We start from the raw sequence: 18,765 nt of genomic DNA, 5'->3' as shown, positions 1-18,765 counted from the left end.
TTGTTGTTTCCTTAAACTTTATTATTTACAAATTAAATTACACAGCAGCTTTACACAGCATGAGATGGGAAGAAGGCAGGAGAGTGGAGGGGAGGTGGCCGGCTCTGGACATTCCTGTCCACCTTTACCTCCTCTTGTGCGCAGCAAACTCTTCATGACGCCTCCACCCAAGTAGGGCTCAGGCCTTGGAGCACAGGTGTAAGTTGGGCTCTGGTTCTGAGAGCCCCAGGGCCACCAGAGCGCCTACCAGCAGCTTTTTCACAGGCGTCGAAGGTGAGTGTGAGGGCGTCAGCTGCAGAGACAGGTTAATGAGGCTGGGGGTACACAGACGGTTCTACCCCTCACCCCACTCCACCCAGTCCCAACACTCACCTTGTCTAGGTGATGATGGCAAATGAGGCCACTGGAATTCAGGTAGAAGGTGGAATAGGCATCAAAGGTCCTGGAGAAGGGAGAAGCTTTTTGAGAGGGGCGAGTCATCCTGAGACTTAAGCATTTGTTAAAACGAGTTCCTAAGGGTCACGTGTGTTCCATCACCTGAACTGCTTTACTTGAGCAGGATCTTGAATCCCAGGCTGACTTCCTACTCTCAGCTTGAATACTGGGACCATCAATCGCTCCACTATGCCCAGCCACCTAATAATAATTTAAAACTCCTAATGCTGCCGGGTGCAGGTGGTGCATGTCTCTAATCCCAGCACTCGGGAGGCAGAGGCAGGGGGATCTCTGTGAGTTCAAGGCCAATCTGGTCTACAGAGCGAGTTCCAGGACAGGATTCAAAGTTACAGAGAAACCCTGTCTTGAAAAACAAACAAACAAAAAAACAACCCAAAACCCTCCTAATGCTCAGGTTGGATTCAGAGCAATTAAAAGCAATTAAATCATAACTCCCCTTTTACAGAAGACCTAGATTACTACTCTGTGCAGCCAAGTTGGTGGCTCACCATTGTTTTACCGTGTGGGTGGGCGGGCAGATGCATGTGCCAGAGCAGAGGACGATCTGGGGAGCGGGTCCCCCTCCTCGGGTACCGGGTATTGAGCGAGCTGCTTGTCAGACGTGGAAGCAAGTGTCTTTACTTACCCACCAAATCATCCACCGACCCAGAAACCATTTAAACTCTGACAAACAATGGTGGAGGCTGAGCCTAATAAGTTTGGGGGATGTACCAGCCAGAAACTTAACCACGTTGTTCACCCAGGGTTGTGAAACTAAATTTAGGATGCAGTATTTTTATTCATTTGGTTTTTGAGATGGCTTCATATAGTCAACTCCTGATCCTCCAGGAAACGGGAATATTTTGTTCATTAAGAATGTATCACGTGTCAGGTCCAAGTAGCATAGAAGAAACTGAAATTCAGGGATTTCTTCTTTTCCTTCTGAGACAGGCTGACCTAGAACTCACTGTGGAGACTAGGCTGGCCTCAAACTCAGAGATCTGCTTGTCTCTCCTCCGCAGTGCTGGGATGAAGGTATTTATCAACACCACCCAGCCGGGGTTTGTCTGTCTGTCTTTCTGCCTCTTCCTTCCTTCCTTCCCCCCCCCCTTTTTTGTTGTTTTTTTTTTTTTTTTTTTTTTTGAGACAGGGTTTCTCTGTGTACAGTCCTAGCTGTCCTGAATGTACTTTGTAGGCCAGGCTGGCCTCGAACTCACGGAGATCCTCCTGCCTCTGCCTCCAAGGTGCTGGGATTAAAGGCGTGTGCCACCACTGCCCAGCTCTGACTGGGGTTTCTTAATAAACACAAAAATCTATTAATTTTATTAAAAGTAGACTGGACAATCGATATGGTTTTGAGTACAGGTACTTGCAGGCAAGCCTGTATACTGAGTTCAATTCCCAGGATCTACACGGTAGAGAGAACTGATTCTCCCCAGCTGTCTTCTGAACCATCACTTACATGCTATGATGTGCACCGCCACATGCACACCTGACCCTTAACTTATACGATATGTTTACTACACATGCACATAAACACAAAAAAGTTTTTAATGATTTTTTTAATATTTATTTATTTATAATGTATACAATGTTCTGTCTGTGTGTACTCCTGAAGGCCAGAAAAGGGCACCAGATCTCATTACAGATGGTTGTGAGCCACCATGCGGTTATGGGAATTGAACCCAGGACCTCTGGAAGAGCAACCAGTGCTCTTAACCTCTGAGCCATCTCTCCAGCCCCCCAAAAAATTATTTTTTAAAAAAATTTTAAAAAATTTTAAAAAATAGACAAAGTCTCTACCCCCAGGAAATTTTAAGATTTATTTATTTATTAAGTATACAATGTTCTGTCCGTATGTATGCCTGCATGCCAGAAGAGGGGACCAGACCTCATTTCAGATGGTTCTAAGCTACCATGTAGTCTCTGGGAATTGAACTCAGGACCTCTGGAGGAGCAGCCAGTGCTCTTAACTACTGACCCCTCTCTCCAGCCCCTCCAGTTCCCCTCAGGAACTCTATAGTCAAATCAGAATAACTCAAGTACTGTTGGGAAACAAGATTGTAGTGGCATTTCATAAATAAAGCTTGCCTGAAGATCAGTGAGTAAAACAGCCCCACTGGTCAGCCTTACAGAGGTGACACACACCTTTAATCCCAGCCCTAGAGAGAATTATAAAACGAGAGGAGACAGCTCTCAGACATTCTTATTCTAAGATTCCTGAAGGTAGGATGGCCACTTTGGACTGAAGTCGAGATAGGAGCCAGTGGCTGGCTGTTCTGCTTTTCAGATCTTAAGGTTGAACCCCAATTTCTCTGAGTTTTTATTAATTGCACATCACAAGATGACCAACTCCCAAATGAGGACCATTAGGGAAGTCACTGCAGCTCGGGCCCCTCTTACCGGTAGAGCTCCTCTTTATCACGCCTGTAGAAACGCAGGAAGAGCATGTGTATGGGCAGACCTACGAGCCTCCAGCGGGCTTGCAGGGTCCAGTTCTCAGGGTGGCGGGTCAGCTGTAGAATCTCCAACCGAAACTGTGCAAAATAGTTCCAAGCCAGGAAGCGGCAAAAGGTCAGGGACATAACGTACCATGTCCGGCCCCTGTGAGAATCAAAGGCACAGGGGCATCAGGACTACAGAACTAGAAAGCCAAACTGGCTTCTGTCCAAGGAGTGGGGAAAGAGTCTCGAGAAGGAGCCTAGAACCTTCTCTGAGACAGAGCTCGAGTGTCGAGCACTGGGTCCTCTTCTCCCTCCCTCACCCCGACTCTCACTTGGTACGGATGTTCAGGATCTCATTGGTGAACTCCACATCCATTGAATAGAGAGTGTAGTCATGGGAGCGAAGAAAGAGAGTAGGAAGCTAGGCGGAAGAAGATGGAGTCAGCCCAGTCTGACCTTGAACCTGGAATCTTCTCCCTGTCACCCTGGTTTGGCTCATTTCTCGGTTATCTATTTTTAGGGTCTAACTTCCACTCCCACCTACGACCAAAAGGTCATCTCCAGTTTAGCTGTCCTGTTTCCCCAGGAAGCTACTTCACGGCACAGTTCTACGCCTGCCCCGCGCTGCCATGATTTCAGTTGGCTAACTTGCCTCCATATTCTTTCCCACCCCCGGTGGACTGCTTACCTCGTGTCTCAGTTTCTCATGCATGACAGCCAGGTGCTCCTCCATACTCTGATCTCTTGACGGGGTGTCAGGGGAGGGACGGGAGGCTCCAGGGGCTTGGAAAGGTATCAAAGCCCCAGGATAGGGGCAAGGGGGTCCCTCAAAAAAAAGGCTCCTAAGCCCATCCAGACAACCATTGTGCAACTCAGGTCCTGGTCCCTCCTCCCTCTTTCCCAGAGGAAGAACCACCCACAACGAGTTGAGAGCCTGAACCTGAGAGAGAGGTGGTGGGAGAGCCTGAGGAAGAGGGTGGGTGGGAGGATGTGGGGGTGTGAGTGACCAGAGAAGAGGAAGAGAGGGAGAAGCGGGTGGAGTGGAGTGGGACCACATGGGTGGGAATGGTAGAGTCCGAGGAGAAAGCTGGTCCTAGAATAAGAACAGAAATTAAAAAAAAAAAAATCAGATGTCTAAGCTAGTCATGGTGGTATTAGGGAGGCAGAGGCAGGATTGCCCATGAGTCCCCAGCCAGTAAGACCTAGTTTCAAAAACCAAACAAATTAAATAATGCTTCACTGAAGCTGGTCTGTTGACGAGCTGCACATCCTACCTGCTCCTCTGGCAGAAGAGGGAAGTACTAGAGGAAAGAGGATGGCCTCATCACTATCTCCAATGCACACACAAGGAAAGGGAGTCACATGACAACAGGACCAGGGCCACCTCCCCAACTTTAGAAAAAGCACCTTTACATTTCCAATCCCCCCTACCAGTCGGAGCCAGTTTTGCATCTCTGACTTCACGAATTAATAAGAATATGTTTTATGAACGAATGAAGAACCAGTTTATTGTAGCATGGATGAAATGATGTGACCCACACACATCTGTGTTCCTGACTCAAACTGTGCTGGGCAAAGAACACGCAGGTGAAAGGTACGAATGTTGTTCCGACTCTACAGGAACCTCCATGACTCTCTCCCTGCACCTCAGTGACAGTATGAGGACTATACAGGATAAGGGAACTATTATCATTTTGGGCTCCTCGGAATGACGTGATCCTGGCCGACCGCTGAGGCGTGAACGCCTACGGTCGCTAACTGTTACTACAAGGATGGCAGGTCACCCTAGGTCACGACTGATTCCAGGTCCCTTGGCTCCCGGGGAACCCCAGGGGCAGGGGTACTCCGGTGCCCGGCCTTGCCCTCCAGGGGCCTTCCCTGCCGGGGGCGTGGCACTTGGGAGCCCGGACGGGTCCGCGGGGCCAGACTAGCAATCGAGGACCGCTCTGCAGGTGCAGCGCAGGCCCGCAGTTCCGGTCTCTCCGCCCTGCCCTTCAAATCACCTCCAGGCACAGGTAACGGCGGGAGGCTGGCGCGCGGCGCTGCACCTCACCGGGGACGCCAGTCCCCGGACCCCGTTGATCTCCGCCAAGCCCGCGCCCCCTAACGCGTGCGGCGCCGGCCTGGGAAGGGGCTGCGGGGGCCATTGCGCCTGCGCGGCGCGGCGCCCCGCCCCTCGCCGGCTCCGCGGAGGGTCTTCTTCCCGCCCCTCGGCCGCCTCTGCCTCACCTGGGGTCGAGCCTGGTAGGCGCGGAGGCAGGGCCCGAGGCGCCGGGCGGCCCCCCGACTCGGGCGGTACATGGTGTTCTGGGGGTGAGCGGGCGCCTCCCCGCGTCCCGTCTCCTCACTGGGCAGCGCGCCCCGGGGCCGGCTCCGTGAAGGGGAAGCAGGGAGGGGGCCGGGGCCGAGGGAGGGAAACGGAGACGCCGTGCGCCTGCGCAGTGTGGGCCCGCAGCCGCCGAGGGACCGCTGCTGCGCGGGTTGCGCGCCTGCGCTCGGCGGACCGAGGTGCTCCAAGAGCGCCTGCGCAGCCTCTGCCGGGCCTGGCGAAGTCTTCGCGAAGGTAGAGCTGAATGTGGTGTAATGAGGGGTACGTGAGCTGAAGCTACGACAAGTCACTTGTTTCAATGGCTATCGAGATAAAAAATAAATACTTTTATTGCTCTGGTTAAAAATAAGATACAAACGATCTGAAGCTGACAGGCCTGTTGAATGAATGAATGAATGAATGAATGCATCCATTGTGAGGGCCGAGCTTTGGCTGTGTCCTGTAGTGAAGGAGAAATAATACGGACTTGGAGAGAGTGCCAGGGGACTGTGGTCACCAAGGCCTGGTGCTGCGGCGTTCCTGAAGGTTTCGAATGAACCTGGCGTTGATTATGTCCCCACCCGCCGTCCACGACTGAGCTGGTGGAGCCCGGACTCTCGGAGCAACTGTGTGCGCAGTAGCTTCCTCCCCAGACCCATCCTGTAACAAGACCTGATCCTCACTGAGCGACCTGGACCTGGTGGGCGGGGAGAGGAGAGCAGGTTAGAGTTGCTAACGGGAGCTACTGTTCTTTCAAGGTCGCAGAGAAGACGTGTTGGGTTGTCAGGTCAGACTGGGACAATTAACAGGTTCAAACTTGAGACCATGGCAGAAGGAAGCACCAAAGCTCAGCCCATGAGGAAGAAGACTTAGTGCGGTGTTAGGTAGAAAGATGCGTGGGAACCGGCACCCGGTTCACAGACTTAGAGGAAGCGAGTGAGAGTATCGTTAGGCGGTGTCAGAGGTGCTGGCAGCTGTTAGGGGGATGTGTGGACCTCACCTATCCTCTGCTTCCTCTTCCCCCTGCTTCCGTTCTTGGCTGCCTGTGGAAATACCAGGCATCTGGGGAGACTGTAGTAGTGTGTGTGTGTCCCGCATGATTGGAGAATAAGAAGGAGTGCCCACTTACCTGTACCCAGGGATGAGGTATGGATTTCCCCATGGCGGCTGTAGTGGCAGCTCTGGGCTACCAGCCCCTGGGGAGTCCCCCTGTAGAAGAAATGGGAGATGATGGGGAAGAGGCTCAGGAGGAAAGGTGGCATGGAGGGGTTGGAGAGAGGAGGAGCAGCATGGGAACAGAACGACGGGCAGCTGTCACCCAGAAGGATCCTATCTAAGCTTTTCCCAGCAAAGGTAGGGGAGGGCTCATTTTATACCTCACGATTTTCTGACACATCCCTGCTGTCTTGCTTTATTCCAATTGGGGTGATGTGGTATGTGATGTGATCCAGTTATGTCATCAAAACACTCATGCATGCAAGAGAAGAGCTTGTTGGACCATGTGACCTGATGTTTGGAAAACATGGTTGCCCTTAGATATAAGAAATCTCAGACCAGGCTGGAAAGATGGCTCAGAGGTTAAGAGCACTGGCTGTTCTTCCAGAGGTCCTGAGTTCAATTCCCAGCAACCACATGGTGGCTCATAACCATCTGTACTGAGATCTGGCACCCTCCTCTGGCGTGTGGGCATACATCGAGGCAGAATGCTGTATACATAATAAATAAATCTTTAAAAAAAAAAAGAAATCTCAGACCAGAATAAAAAGGCAGAATTTAGGAGGAAAAGGCTGTCTTTTCACGGGGGTGACAGACTCTGTTGGACTATTATTATTATATTACTATTACTGAGACGGGGTCTCACTGTACAGCCTTGGCTGGACTGGAACCTGCTATGTGGACCAGGCTCCCTCCAAACTCTTATCAAGATCTGTTCGCCAAGAGCTGGGCTTAAAGGCATGTGCCACCATGCCCGGTGCCCTGTGAGGATGGATGTAGGTAGGACTCGTCTGTCTTAAGAGAGCACTGAGGGATTAGTGGGGCAGACATGAGGAGGACTGGCCAGGGGAAGGAGGTAGAAGTCGTGGGCGGGGAGAGGACCTAAGGTTCCCAAGTGGATAGCGAGGTCTACATACTTATTGCAACTCTAGGATAGAACCAGCAATAAAGACCGGGCAGGGCAGACTGAGAAGGGGGTGGGTGGGTGGAGGCAGCCCTGAGCTCAGCTGCAGATCTCAGATCTGAAGATGAGAGGAAGAGAGGTAGGGGCCCCAGGAAAGTAGGTGAGGCATAAATGAAACTTAACCGCTTCTCACTGAAAATGTCAATTTAGAAAACAGAAGAATCCACACTTTATTGAGACAACACTGAGAGGGAGAAGAGTCAAGTGGGGAGAGGGAGGTCCTGCTCCCAAGGACTTGAGGGAACACACGCGGGGCACCTGATCTACCACGCAGTCAGAGGGCGGGGGAGGGAGGGCAGCAGAAGGGTGATCCCCACATCATCTCAAGACAGTCTCCCGGGTCTATTTAGCGGGAGGCAGGGAGGTTAGAGGGGAATCCAGGATCTAATGGATCAGGCTTATCTTCAAAGACACAGCTAAGTGGTCCTGGAGTTTGCTGGGATCTACTGCCAAGAGAGGCTCAGGTTATCTGAAGTAAGTGGTGTTGTCTGTGGGTCTCCTGTAGAGACCCCAAAGCAACACCTGAGACATCTACACAACACTCGGAAAGTAAGAGTTTGGCAATGTTGGGAGGACCCTGCTGGGAAGCCAAGGGGTCCTTGTCCCGGCAGCCTGTCAGCTTGGAGGCTGCCGTCAGCAGACTAACGGACAGGTCTGTTTGGCAGCAGGGTTAGAGCTGCCAGTGGGCACTGTGGAGGGGGTATCCACTGACAGGACACTCCTTCAGGGTATCCCTGGCAGGGGAGGCCCTTCTTCCTTCCCTGATGGTCTGGAGTCTGACCGTAAGCAGACTGTTGCTTCTCTAGGGAGTCGGTAGGAGCAGAGTGGGCTGCCTGTGGGAGAGCATATGCCGGGGTGTGGAGGGTGGGGCGTAGGTGGGGGGTGTCTTCTACAGTAAGAAAATCTACAAAGTGTTAGGCTGTTTAGAACCCTGGCAACCTAGCTGTTCAGGGAAGGGGAAGAAAAGAATCCTGATGGAAGAGTGGGTTGCAGGGTTTGGGAAGGGGGAGGGAAAGGGGCAGCTGTCAGTATCGACTCTCATCAGAGCGGGGAAGGGAGCTGTGGAGGGATGTTATGGATAGGAGGAGGGGAGAGGGAAGGCAGGGAGAGAGAAAAACAGAGATGTCAGAGGCAAAGAAGAAGCTAAGAGGAGACATAAAGGACACACCCACTCCCTGCCTGTCTGAAAGGGCTCTTGGCACAGAGGCCCTATCCCTGGAACCCAATGGTTCCCAATCTGTGAGACACATACCTACCCCTGGCAAATGTCAAGCCAAGATTTCCCCAGTTTGAAAGGCTCAAGGCCCCCACCCGATGGATCCTGTCTTCCTGTTCTTTTGATGACCCTCGGAATACCACTCTGGTCCCTGCTCTATATAAAGCCTGGCAGACCCGTGTCACAGAAATTTGTGTTTCTGGTAAAGATTGCACTATTTGACATTCCTGGGGGTTCGTCTTATCCTTCACCGTGGCTCCTGACTTTTAGACATTCCGAGGCTCCCAAACTTGCAGGCCCTCTTACCTGGTGCGTCTGCGCTGAGCTGGGCTGCCCCCAGGGTCAGAGGCCAGCAGAAGGCGGGCAGTAGGGTGTGGGGGGCAGAGACGCAGGGAGCGCAGCAGCTCCTGCTCTGGCACAAAGGGTCGGAGGGGACCCCGATCCGGCGAGTTTCCCAGGCTGCTAGAGCGTGGAGGTGGGTGAGCTGGCGGTGTGGCCCGGCGAGGGGCCCTGTTCAGGGGCCAAGGAGGCTCCACAGCCACCTTTAGGACTGGGGAGCGGGTGAGAGAGAGAAGAAAGGGGAGAGTCACAACTATAAAGGTCAGGCAGGAGAGGCAGCCATGGCCTTTAGCTTATTACTGTCTCGGGCTACCTTCCCTTCGCCACTCCCAGCTCCTCCCCTGGTCTCCCCGCCGCCCACCCTCCTCCCCACCCCCCTCCCTACCCCCTTACATTCTCTGTCACTGGAGGAGTATGGCTTAATGTCTCCCTCTGCCCTTTTGGGTGGCAGCTTCCGCGCTGGAGCTGGTGGTAGGGACACAAAGAAGTTTTAGGAGCTGCACGTTCCACACCTCCTCCCTGCCGCTTCCCCAAGATCCCAAACTTCCTCTCCCCGACACCACAGCTCCTCCTGGGAAAGCCAGAACAGAAGCCGTGCTGTGGCAAAGCCAGCACACCAGAGGGAGTCGGGGAGGAATGCTGGAGCACTTTCGGGGGAGCCAGAAGGAGCAGGCCAAACACGGAGTTTCAGGAGAAAGATCCAGGGGAGGCTGGGGCCTGGGAAACACAGGAGAGGATGGCTGAGGGGAGGTGAGCTCTTACTGTCCGTGGGTGTTGTCAGGCCCCCCTGGGGTTCTGGGGCAGTGGAATAGTCCCAGCTGGGCCAGTGAGGACCCTGGGTCCCTCTAGATGAGATGGACAAAGCCCTTGGTTAATTGGGAATTGTTCTGGGGAGGCGGGGAGAGGAGGTGCAGAACCTCTCCTTTCTGTACATAAAAGATATGGAGACTGAGGTTTATTATAGGTTTTAAAATGGTAATAAAAGAATGTGGCGCGCCGGGCGGTGGTGGCGCACGCCTTTAATCCCAGCACTCGGGAGGCAGAGGCAGGCAGATCTCTGTGAGTTCGAGACCAGCCTGGTCTACAAGAGCTAGTTCCAGGACAGGCTCCAAAACCACAGAGAAACCCTGTCTCGAAAAAAAAAAAAAAAAAAAAAAGAATGTGGCGGCCGTGCCTTTAGTACCTGCGCTGGAAAGGGAGAGGCAGGTCTGACAGGCATGGTGAGTTCCAGAGTGAGGCCCTGGCTCAGAGAACACACCTGTAATCCCAGCACTCGGAAGAAGAGGCAGGTGGATCTCTGAGTTCCAGGCCACCCTGGTCTACATAGTGAGTTCCAGGACAGTCAGAACTATACAGAGAGATCCTATCTCAACCCCTTCCTCCCCAAAAAGAAGAGAAAAAAAATGTGGGCATCTACAAAATGGCTCCAGCAAGCGGGAAATACTATATGGCAAGGGTGGGTTACCTCCCTTTCTTAGGTTCTGCATTACAAACAAGGATGGAGACCCCAAGCAGCTCTCTGTGGGTCTGCATCCATCCCATATGGAAGCTCAACCTTACTGCCTGCTGGACAGTAGCCTCAGAAACCGTGGCGGGTCATGGACATGAGGGGCCTCTGGGAGCCTGGGCTAATACTAACAAGGAGCAATGAGCTGTTCTTTGGGCCACGGTTACTAGGCCAAGGGGAAGGTAACTAGCCACAAGGCTATCCCAGGAAGGAGGCCATTCTGCCTGGGCCATGCAGCACCACACCACTGGTGAGGGCTGTGCCCTCTCCCTGAGGATGTACTGCAGAGGGAACAGGGGAGGCAGGAGGCAGCCTGTGAGTTTCATGCCAAACAGGCTCGATTTTTATTTATTTATTTAGAGACAGGTTTCTCTGTGTATCCCTGGCTGTCCTGGAACTTTGTAGACCAGACTGGCCTTGAACTCACAGAGATTCACCTGCCTCTGCCTCCCAAGTGCTGGGATAAAAGGCGTGCGCCACCTGAATGTTATAAATTTTGAGCTTTCTCTTCTAAAACACATATTAAATCTTTGGACCGTTCACATCACGACACCATGGAACAGAAATCAGAGGACTGTTGGGCTCACTCGCCTGTCCCTCCCTGAAACATTTACAAAGTAATTTGATTTAGGCCTGTTTTGAGGGAGCTGACCTAGAAAAGAGGCTATGCTGGCATCAGTGGTCAGCCAAGGTCTGAAGGGGCTTGCTTCCTGAGAACCCTTGCCAAGAACGGGGCTGGAGTGCGCCTCTCCGAGAACGGGGCTGGGGTGCGCCTCTCCGAGAACGGGGCTGGGGTGCGCCTCTCCGAGGACGGGGCTGGTGTGCACCGGACCAAGGACGGGGCTGGGGTGCGCCTCGCTGAGAACAGGGCTGGGGTGCACCTCGCCGAGATCAGTGTAGTTAGTGCATGTGCTTCAGCATTAGCGGGACCTGAGTTCCTTCCAGTTATAAAATGCACGAGCTTCCAGCAGGGCTCAGGCAAATAGAGGGGACTGCTGGGTACGCGGGTGGCTTTAGGGTATTCTGAATTGCAGCAGATAGCACCGCGCACGCAGGAACCTCTTGAAAAACGAGACCTCACTGCCCTTTAATTCCACCCAGTCCACGCAGGCTTTACCAGCGGGTGTGGCATCGACCTCAGCAGCACGAGAGTGTCGAGTTGCCCTCAGAGAGGCAGTGGGGGGCCCTGTGAGGAAGGAAGAGGGGGTGGCCCTCAGTGGGGGCCCAGTGGGACCAAGAGCCCACCTCTTTCCTTTCCCTCTCCCCAACTTGTAGACGAACGCAAGGTAAGGAGACTTACGATGCTGGTGGGCAAAGAAGCCTTCAAAGATCACGAAGTTGTTCACCTGGAAGACGAAGCAAACAAAGCCTCAGCACACAGTGGGTCAGGACGGCCACAGGGGGTGCATGCTTGCCCACCATGGGGCCCTGGCGTCAAGCCTCAGTCCACATACACTGGGTACTGTGGCGCATGCCTGCTATGCTAGCCCTTGGAAAAGAAAGTAGGAAGTTCAAGTTCAAGGTTAGCCTCAGCTACACAGAGAGCTGGAGGCCAGCCTGGGCTACATGAGACACTGCCCCAGGAAACAAAAACAAAGGGCTGGAGAGATGGTTCAGCGGTTAAGGGTACTTGCTGCCCTTGCAGAAGACTGGTTTATTTCCTAGCACCCACCATGGCAGCTCACAACCCTCTCTAACTCCAGTCCTAGCCCTTCCAATGCTATTTCTGACCTCCTCCGTGTTTACCAGGCACACCTGTACTGCACATATATTCATGCAGGCAAGATATTCATACACATAATAAAATAAATCTAGCCAGGCAGTGGCATCACATGGTTTTAATGCCAGCACTTGGGAGGCAAAGGCAGGCAGATCTCTTGGGTTTGAGGCCAGCCTGGTCTACAGAGTAAGTTCCAGGACAGCCAGGACTACAGAGAGAAACCCTATGTCAAAAAAACAAATGAACAGGGGCTGGGGAGATGGCTCAGAGGTTAGGAGCACTGACTATTCTTCCAGAGGTCCTGAGTTCAATTCCCAGCACCCACATGGTGGCTTACAACCATCTTTAATGAGATCTGGTGCCCTCTTCTGGCCAGCAAGCATACAGTCAGAGAGAATGTTGTATGCATAATAAATAAATAAATCTTAAAAAGAACCCAAATGAACAAAAACATATCTATTTTAAATATTTTTTAAAGAGAAAAACAGCTGGGCATGGTGGTGCACGCCTTTAATCCCAGCACTCGGAAGGCAGAGGCAGGTGGATCTCTGTGAGTTCGAGGCCAGCCAGGTCTAAGTTCGAGGCCAGCCAGGTCTACAGAGTGAGTTCCAGGACAGGCAGGGCTGTTACACAGGGAAACCTTGTCTCAAAAATCCAAACACGCTGGGTAGTGGTGGTGCATGCCTTTAATCCCAGTACTCGGTAGGTAGAGGCAGGCGGATCTCTGTGATTCCAAGGCTAGCCTTGGGTACATAGCAAGTTCTAGGACAGCTGGGGCTGTTACACAGAGAAAACTTGTCTCAAAAAAGCAAAACAGGCCGGGCGGTGGTGTCTCACGCCTTTAATCCCAGCACTCGGGAAGCAGAGGCAGGCGGATCTCATTGAGTTTGAGGTCAGCCTTATCTACAGAGTGAGTTCCAGGACTGGCTCCATGGCTACTCAGAAACCCTGTAGAAGAAAGAAGGAGGAGGAAGAGGAGGAGGAGGAGGAGGAAGAGGAGGAGGAGGAGGAGGAGGAGGAGGAGGAGAAGCAGTGGCACAGAACAGTTGTCAATCAACAGAATAGAATCAAAGGTGAAGGAATAAACTTACATGTCCATGGTCATGTGATTTTCAACAAAGATGCCAAGATCACTCATTCAACAGGGAATAAACAAAAGTTTCTTTAACAAATGGTTCTTGGAAAAACGAAAATCCCCAAGAATCATGATCATAGCACAGACACAGAGTAAATGAAGGGGCAGCGGAGACACTGGTCTGCTGGGCCCTTTCATTCCCAGCATCCACATGGCGGCTCACAACCATCTGTGTTCCAGGGGATGCAATGTCCTATTCCCACCTCTGCAGACACTGCATGCACACAGCACACATACATACATGCAGGTACTCATACCTACATATAAATCTTAGCCAGAGCTCACAGGATAGAGGACATCTGTTGACATACAAGCTAGCCGCTCCACTTGCTTGTGGAAACAGCGTATGTATAGCTCTGGCCTGTTCTGGAACTTGCTCTGTAGACCAGGCTGGCCTCAAACTCAAAGAGATCCACCTGCCTCTGCCACCCGAGTGCTGAGACTAAAGGCGTGCGCCACCACCACCTGGCTTTGATTTTGCTTTTCACTCAGTAGAAACCAAAGCCTTTACCGTGACCCGTGTGGGCCTCAAGTGTGCTCCCTTCCTTTCACCTCAGCTCTCATCATCTGCATTCCTTTTATAGCACCGACCTGGGCATATTCCCACTGCAAAGCCGTACCGCACCGACCTGGGCATATTCCCACTGCAAAGCCGTACTGCACTGACCCGGGCATATTCCCACTGCAAAGCCGTACTGCACTGACCTGGGCATATTCCCACTGCACAGCCATACCGCACCGACCTGGGCATATTCCCACTGCACAGCCTTAGTACTGGCCACTACCTCTCTGGGACACTGGGCCTCACACACTTTCTTCACGCTGTTGCACAAATGAAGGAGCTTCTCGGTGACAGTGTCCTCCGTATCTCACTCACCCGCACCAACAGTGGTGTCATTTTCTCACAGCACTTACCCTTACCTACAGTAAAGACTTTCAAGGAAGTCCTGGACCTCACTCTGTAGACCAGGCTGGCCCTGAACTCACAGATCCACCTGCCCCTGCCTCCCGAGTGCTGGGGTTAAAGGCAGGCACCACCTTACCTGGCCCTAGAATACACTATGTTTGTCTGGCTCCACATTTAGGAAGCAGGTTCTTCTGATGGTTAAGGACTCCTAGTGCCCACAGCAGTGAGCGCATTAGTAACCCATCTCTAACTCACAGTCACTCCCGTGATAAACAAGCTCCCTGCGGAGCTGGGATGTCTGTTTTCTGTGTTGTCCATAAATACTGACTAAATGAGAACACAAGCTGCTTCAGTCTGGGGATGAAAATGAAGTGAACAACATGTCCAGGTGTGGTGGAGAACCCAGCCTGATTTACCTAGGTAGCTCCAGGACTGTCTGTCAGATAAGAACCCTGACTGCTCTTGCAAAAATGCAGTTTAGGTTCTCAGCACGCTGGCCTCAATGATTCCCACTCACCACACACATATTCTCACGCAGGCACACTCACATACACACAGATATAAATAAAGAATGGATAATCTTAAAAAAGAATAAAAATAACCAGTGAATACATATAAATGTGGGTAAGTGCTATTGGCAGGATGAATTCCCACAAGTGTGGTGATCCAGCAGTTAGGAGTTTGGAGCAGGAGAATTACTGTGAGCGTAAGGCCATCCCGGGCTACACTGGGAGTTTCAGGTCAGCTGAGTTGCAGAATGACAACCTGTCTGAAAACAGACGAGCAGAAGTTCCCAGAGTTCCAGCCAACCGGCACGACACTACATAACGAGACGCTCGCAAACACGAGCCTGTCAAAACAACAACCAGCTGTGCGTGTGGCACCCCTTTCATCCCGCACTCTGAGCTGACACGGGCGGATCTCTGTGAATTTGAAGTCAGCCTGTTCTACTAGTGAGTTCTAGGACAGTCAGAGCTATAGAGAGAGAGACCCTATCTCAAACAAACAAACAAAAAACAGGAAAAGAAAAAAGACAAGAAGACAGGATGGGGCTGGAGTGGCTCAGCCATTAAGAGCACTGCCTGCTGTTCCAGAGGTCTTGAGTTCAATTCCCAGCAACCACATAGTGGCTCACAACCATATTTAGTAACATCTGGTGCCCTCTTCTGGCCTGCAGAACACTGTATACATAATGAATAAATAAATCTTTAAAAAAAATTCTTTAAACAAAAAAAGACAGGATGAATGTTTCCAGAACATGTGGCAGCGTGAGAAGAAAAGATTTAATTGTAAAAATAAATCACACTGGGCTGTGTGACATAATCCTAACTCTCGGGAGGCTGAGGCAGGAGGATCATCAGTTTGAGGTGGGCAGGCTAAAGGAGGGGTTATGCAGCAAGTCTCTTTCAGAAATAAAACAGCTGGGTATCAAGGTGTACCTGTTATCCCATAACTCAGGAGGTGGAGACAGAGAGTCACCCCGAGTTCAAGGCCAGCCTTAGCTACAGTGAGATCCTGTTCCAAAAATCTGTAGCACCCTGGACACAAGTACACATAAACAAGGCTAAAGGGCTTCAGCAGATCGTGTGTGTGTGTATGCATGTACACGTAACAACAATAACGAGGAGATAATGTGGGAACAAGACTCAAGGGCTTCAGCAGATCGTGTGTGTGTGTGTGTGTGTGCATGCACACGTAACAACAATAACGAGGAGATAATGTGGGAACAAGACTCAAGGGCTTCAGCAGATCGTGTGTGTGTGTGTGTGTGCATGCACACGTAACAACAATAACGAGATAATGTGGGAACATGGGAGAAGTTGAAGGGGTAGCAGTGCTATAGATACAGGAGTATGAAGTTCTCAAAAAAAAAAATTAGCTGAGGTGGTGGCACACCCCTTTAATCCCAGCACTCTGGAGATAGAAGTAGGCAAATCATTGTGTGTCCCAGGCCAGCCTGGTGTACAAGGTGAGTTCCAGGACAGCCAGAGTAACCCAGTGCAAACTTACTTGAAAAAGTAAAAGTCAGCGGCTGGAGAGCTGGCTCAGCCGTTTTCAGTGCTTGTTGCTCTCGCGGAGGACTAAGGTTCAGTCCCCAGCACATGGTGGCTCACAGCCATCTGTAACTCCAGTTCCAATGGTTCTGACCTCTCTCTGTGTGCACAGGTACGGACATGATGCACACATACACATGCGGGTAGAACATTCACACACACACAATGACGTAAGCCTAACAGAACAACCCAAGGTAGGACTGGCCAGATGTCTCAAGTTCAGTTCTCAGGACCCACGTGGCAGAAGGTAAAAACTGGTTCTTATGTCTTTCATCTCTACACATGAACAGGATTGCACGGTAAGAAAATAAAATGGAGCCTGGAGGTGGTGGCGCACACCTTTAATCCCAGTACTCGGGAGGCAGAGGCAGCAGATCTCTGTGAGTTCGAGGCCAGCCTTGTGTACATAGGGAGTTCCAGGACAGGCTCCAAAGCTACAGAAAAACCCTGTCTCAAGAAGAAAAAGAAAGGGGGGGGGGAGGAAGGAAGGAAGGAAGGAAGGAAATGTAGGTCTCCTAAAAAAAGGGGAGCAGAGGGCTGGAGAGATGGCTCAGAGGTTAAGAGCACTGACTGCTCTTCCAGAGGTCCTGAGTTCAATTCCCAGCAACCACATGGTGGCTCACAGCCATCTGTAATGAGATCTGGTGCCCTCTTCTGGCATGCAAGCATACATGGAAGGAATGTTGTATACATAATAAATAAATCTTTAAAAAAAAAATAAAACTAAAAAGGGGGGCAGAGATGCAGTTCAGCAGCAGAGCACCAAGTATAGCCCGCCCAAGGTCCTAGCTTTGCTCCCAGCACCACGAGGTGCTGCCTCTGTGTGGAGCCTCTAACCTGTGGGACTGTGGTCTCCAGGTTGTAGTGCTTGTTCAGGAACTTAAGCAGCTTTGGTGACGGTCGATCGATGGCCAGCTGGTGTGGTTCAACTCGCTCTTTCTGCAGGAAACCGGAGACTTGGGGGCAGGGGGGTTGAGGGGGAAGCATGCTAGCGGGGAATTGGGAGCCTGGCAAGGGAACACGAGGGAAATGGGCCCCTGTGGGGCAGGCTGCAGGACCTGGCTGGTACCTGTAACATGTACTGAAAGAGCTCTCGCCCGTGACCGTGCCGTTGCACTGACTCGTGGATGTAAAAGTCCAGAATGCAAAGCGGTTCCACCTCGTTGTGCGCTTCACGGTCATCCTATGGCGCCGAGAACAACGCGGCTTCTTAGGAGCCAGGCCTCTTTGTTACCCACCCCACCCCATCCTCCTCCATCAAAGCTTACAAATGCCCAGTTTGCAGCAACACTCACCAGTACAAAGAGTTTCTTGTATCCAACTTTGAGGAAACCAATGATGGCTCCTTTCCCTGCCCTGTGGGACGGGGAGAAGAATGAACGGGCAGTAGCAACTGTCTGGGACAGACAGTAAAGAAAGGAGGACAGCGAGGGATAAGGGGTTGATTCAGGTGGACGAACACTAGAACTCACGGTCGGGCCGAAATATCCTTCAGTATATAGACAACATGGCGGTTACTCTGCATCCTGGAAGCGCTGGTGATGGGTGCAGGGAGATGCTGGGCCTGCAGACATGAAGACACACTCTCTACCGGCCCCTTATCTGCCACCCAGTTTCCCTTTACTCCTGGGGGTGCCCCGTACCTTGGCAGAGGCCTTGCCCAGTTCGTCTATAATAGTCATGATTTGCTGCTGCAGATCCACACTAGAGAGAGAGGGGGCCGGTCAGCTATGCGCCTGGGTCACAGGGCCTGAGGAGTCACTCCTGGCAGCCTCCATGGGCTCTCTGCCTTTGCCTGAACTCGACCTCCCCTCCCACCTCCCCTCCAGGCAGATCCCAAACTGTCAAGATTATTGTGGGGCAGTGGGAAAGGTGGGTCGCCCATAGCCTCAAGGTGAGGCCACATAGGGCCAAGGGGTGAAAGGCTATGGATGCTGGCCGATTAATCCAGCAAGGTTCAGGGTCAAAGGTAACCAAAAACCAAGCTGTGAATGCAGAAAGAATGGCCAGCAGTCAGTGAGAAGGGGGCGTGGTGCCTTGACCAGGTTTGGAAAGGAACCGGGACAGAAGGGCCACGGGGCGGGTTTGAAATGTCACCGGGCCGGCGTTGTGGTTCCGGGTCGGCGGGCCGGAGGCCGCAGGTGCTGGTCCAGCACGGTGATCCGCTCCGGGAACAGCGCATCCACATCGAACGGGAACTCCATGGCCCATTGTGCGGGACCGGACACGCCCCACACAACGTCACTTCCGCTACCAGGAGCGCACACCCTGTCTTTATTTCCAGGACCCGCCTCCAAGGATCGTCCCGCCCCCACAGCGGGGTCCAGCAGCCTAGAAGACCCCATTTGTCTGGCCAAACTGGTGGTCTCCCAGCAACAGGACTCCTCTTGTCGGTCTGTGCCCCTGGTAGAAGCCAGGGCAACCACGCAGATTTCACCGGGACTGGCCCTTGGAGAACAGCTAAGGGGACCCACAAGACAGGATCGTCTTCATGCACCCTTTCCTTGATGGAGTTGCAGGC

At 52.2% G+C, this 18,765-nt stretch overlaps 2 protein-coding genes across 7 annotated transcripts; both read right to left on the bottom strand.

The window, feature by feature from the left end:
* Positions 1-3: 3 nt before the first annotated feature.
* Positions 4-5,322, bottom strand: CUNH6orf136 (chromosome unknown C6orf136 homolog). Its single transcript, XM_041634733.1, has 6 exons — positions 5,109-5,322; positions 3,568-3,972; positions 3,212-3,300; positions 2,839-3,039; positions 373-442; positions 4-292 (listed from the first exon to the last, which is right to left on the bottom strand). The coding sequence occupies exons 1-6, from the start codon at positions 5,178-5,180 to the stop codon at positions 179-181; spliced, it is 951 nt and encodes a 316-aa protein (XP_041490667.1). The 5' UTR covers positions 5,181-5,322; the 3' UTR covers positions 4-178.
* Positions 5,323-5,439: 117 nt separating this feature from the next.
* Positions 5,440-18,467, bottom strand: Atat1 (alpha tubulin acetyltransferase 1). Of its 6 annotated transcripts, XM_041634726.1 has the most exons (13): positions 18,342-18,467; positions 17,888-17,948; positions 17,717-17,808; positions 17,540-17,600; positions 17,314-17,427; positions 17,082-17,183; positions 11,729-11,774; positions 11,546-11,614; positions 9,315-9,386; positions 8,889-9,132; positions 6,317-6,396; positions 6,188-6,230; positions 5,440-5,884 (listed from the first exon to the last, which is right to left on the bottom strand). In XM_041634726.1, exons 1-13 carry the CDS (start codon positions 18,446-18,448, stop codon positions 5,701-5,703), a joined length of 1,275 nt encoding a protein of 424 aa, XP_041490660.1. In that variant the 5' UTR covers positions 18,449-18,467; the 3' UTR covers positions 5,440-5,700. The 6 variants fall into 6 exon arrangements, with proteins under 6 accessions (XP_041490660.1, XP_041490662.1, XP_041490661.1 ...); XM_041634728.1 differs by lacking the exon at positions 6,188-6,230; XM_041634727.1 differs by lacking the exon at positions 11,546-11,614.
* Positions 18,468-18,765: the final 298 nt, after the last annotated feature.

This window comes from Microtus oregoni, unplaced genomic scaffold (genome assembly GCF_018167655.1).
Source record: "Microtus oregoni isolate MIOR12 unplaced genomic scaffold, Mior012 000046F_ref0000063, whole genome shotgun sequence".
NCBI lineage: Eukaryota > Metazoa > Chordata > Mammalia > Rodentia > Cricetidae > Microtus > Microtus oregoni.
The sequence above is the reverse complement of the archived record's forward strand: the minus strand, read 5'-3'. Positions and strand labels throughout refer to the sequence as shown.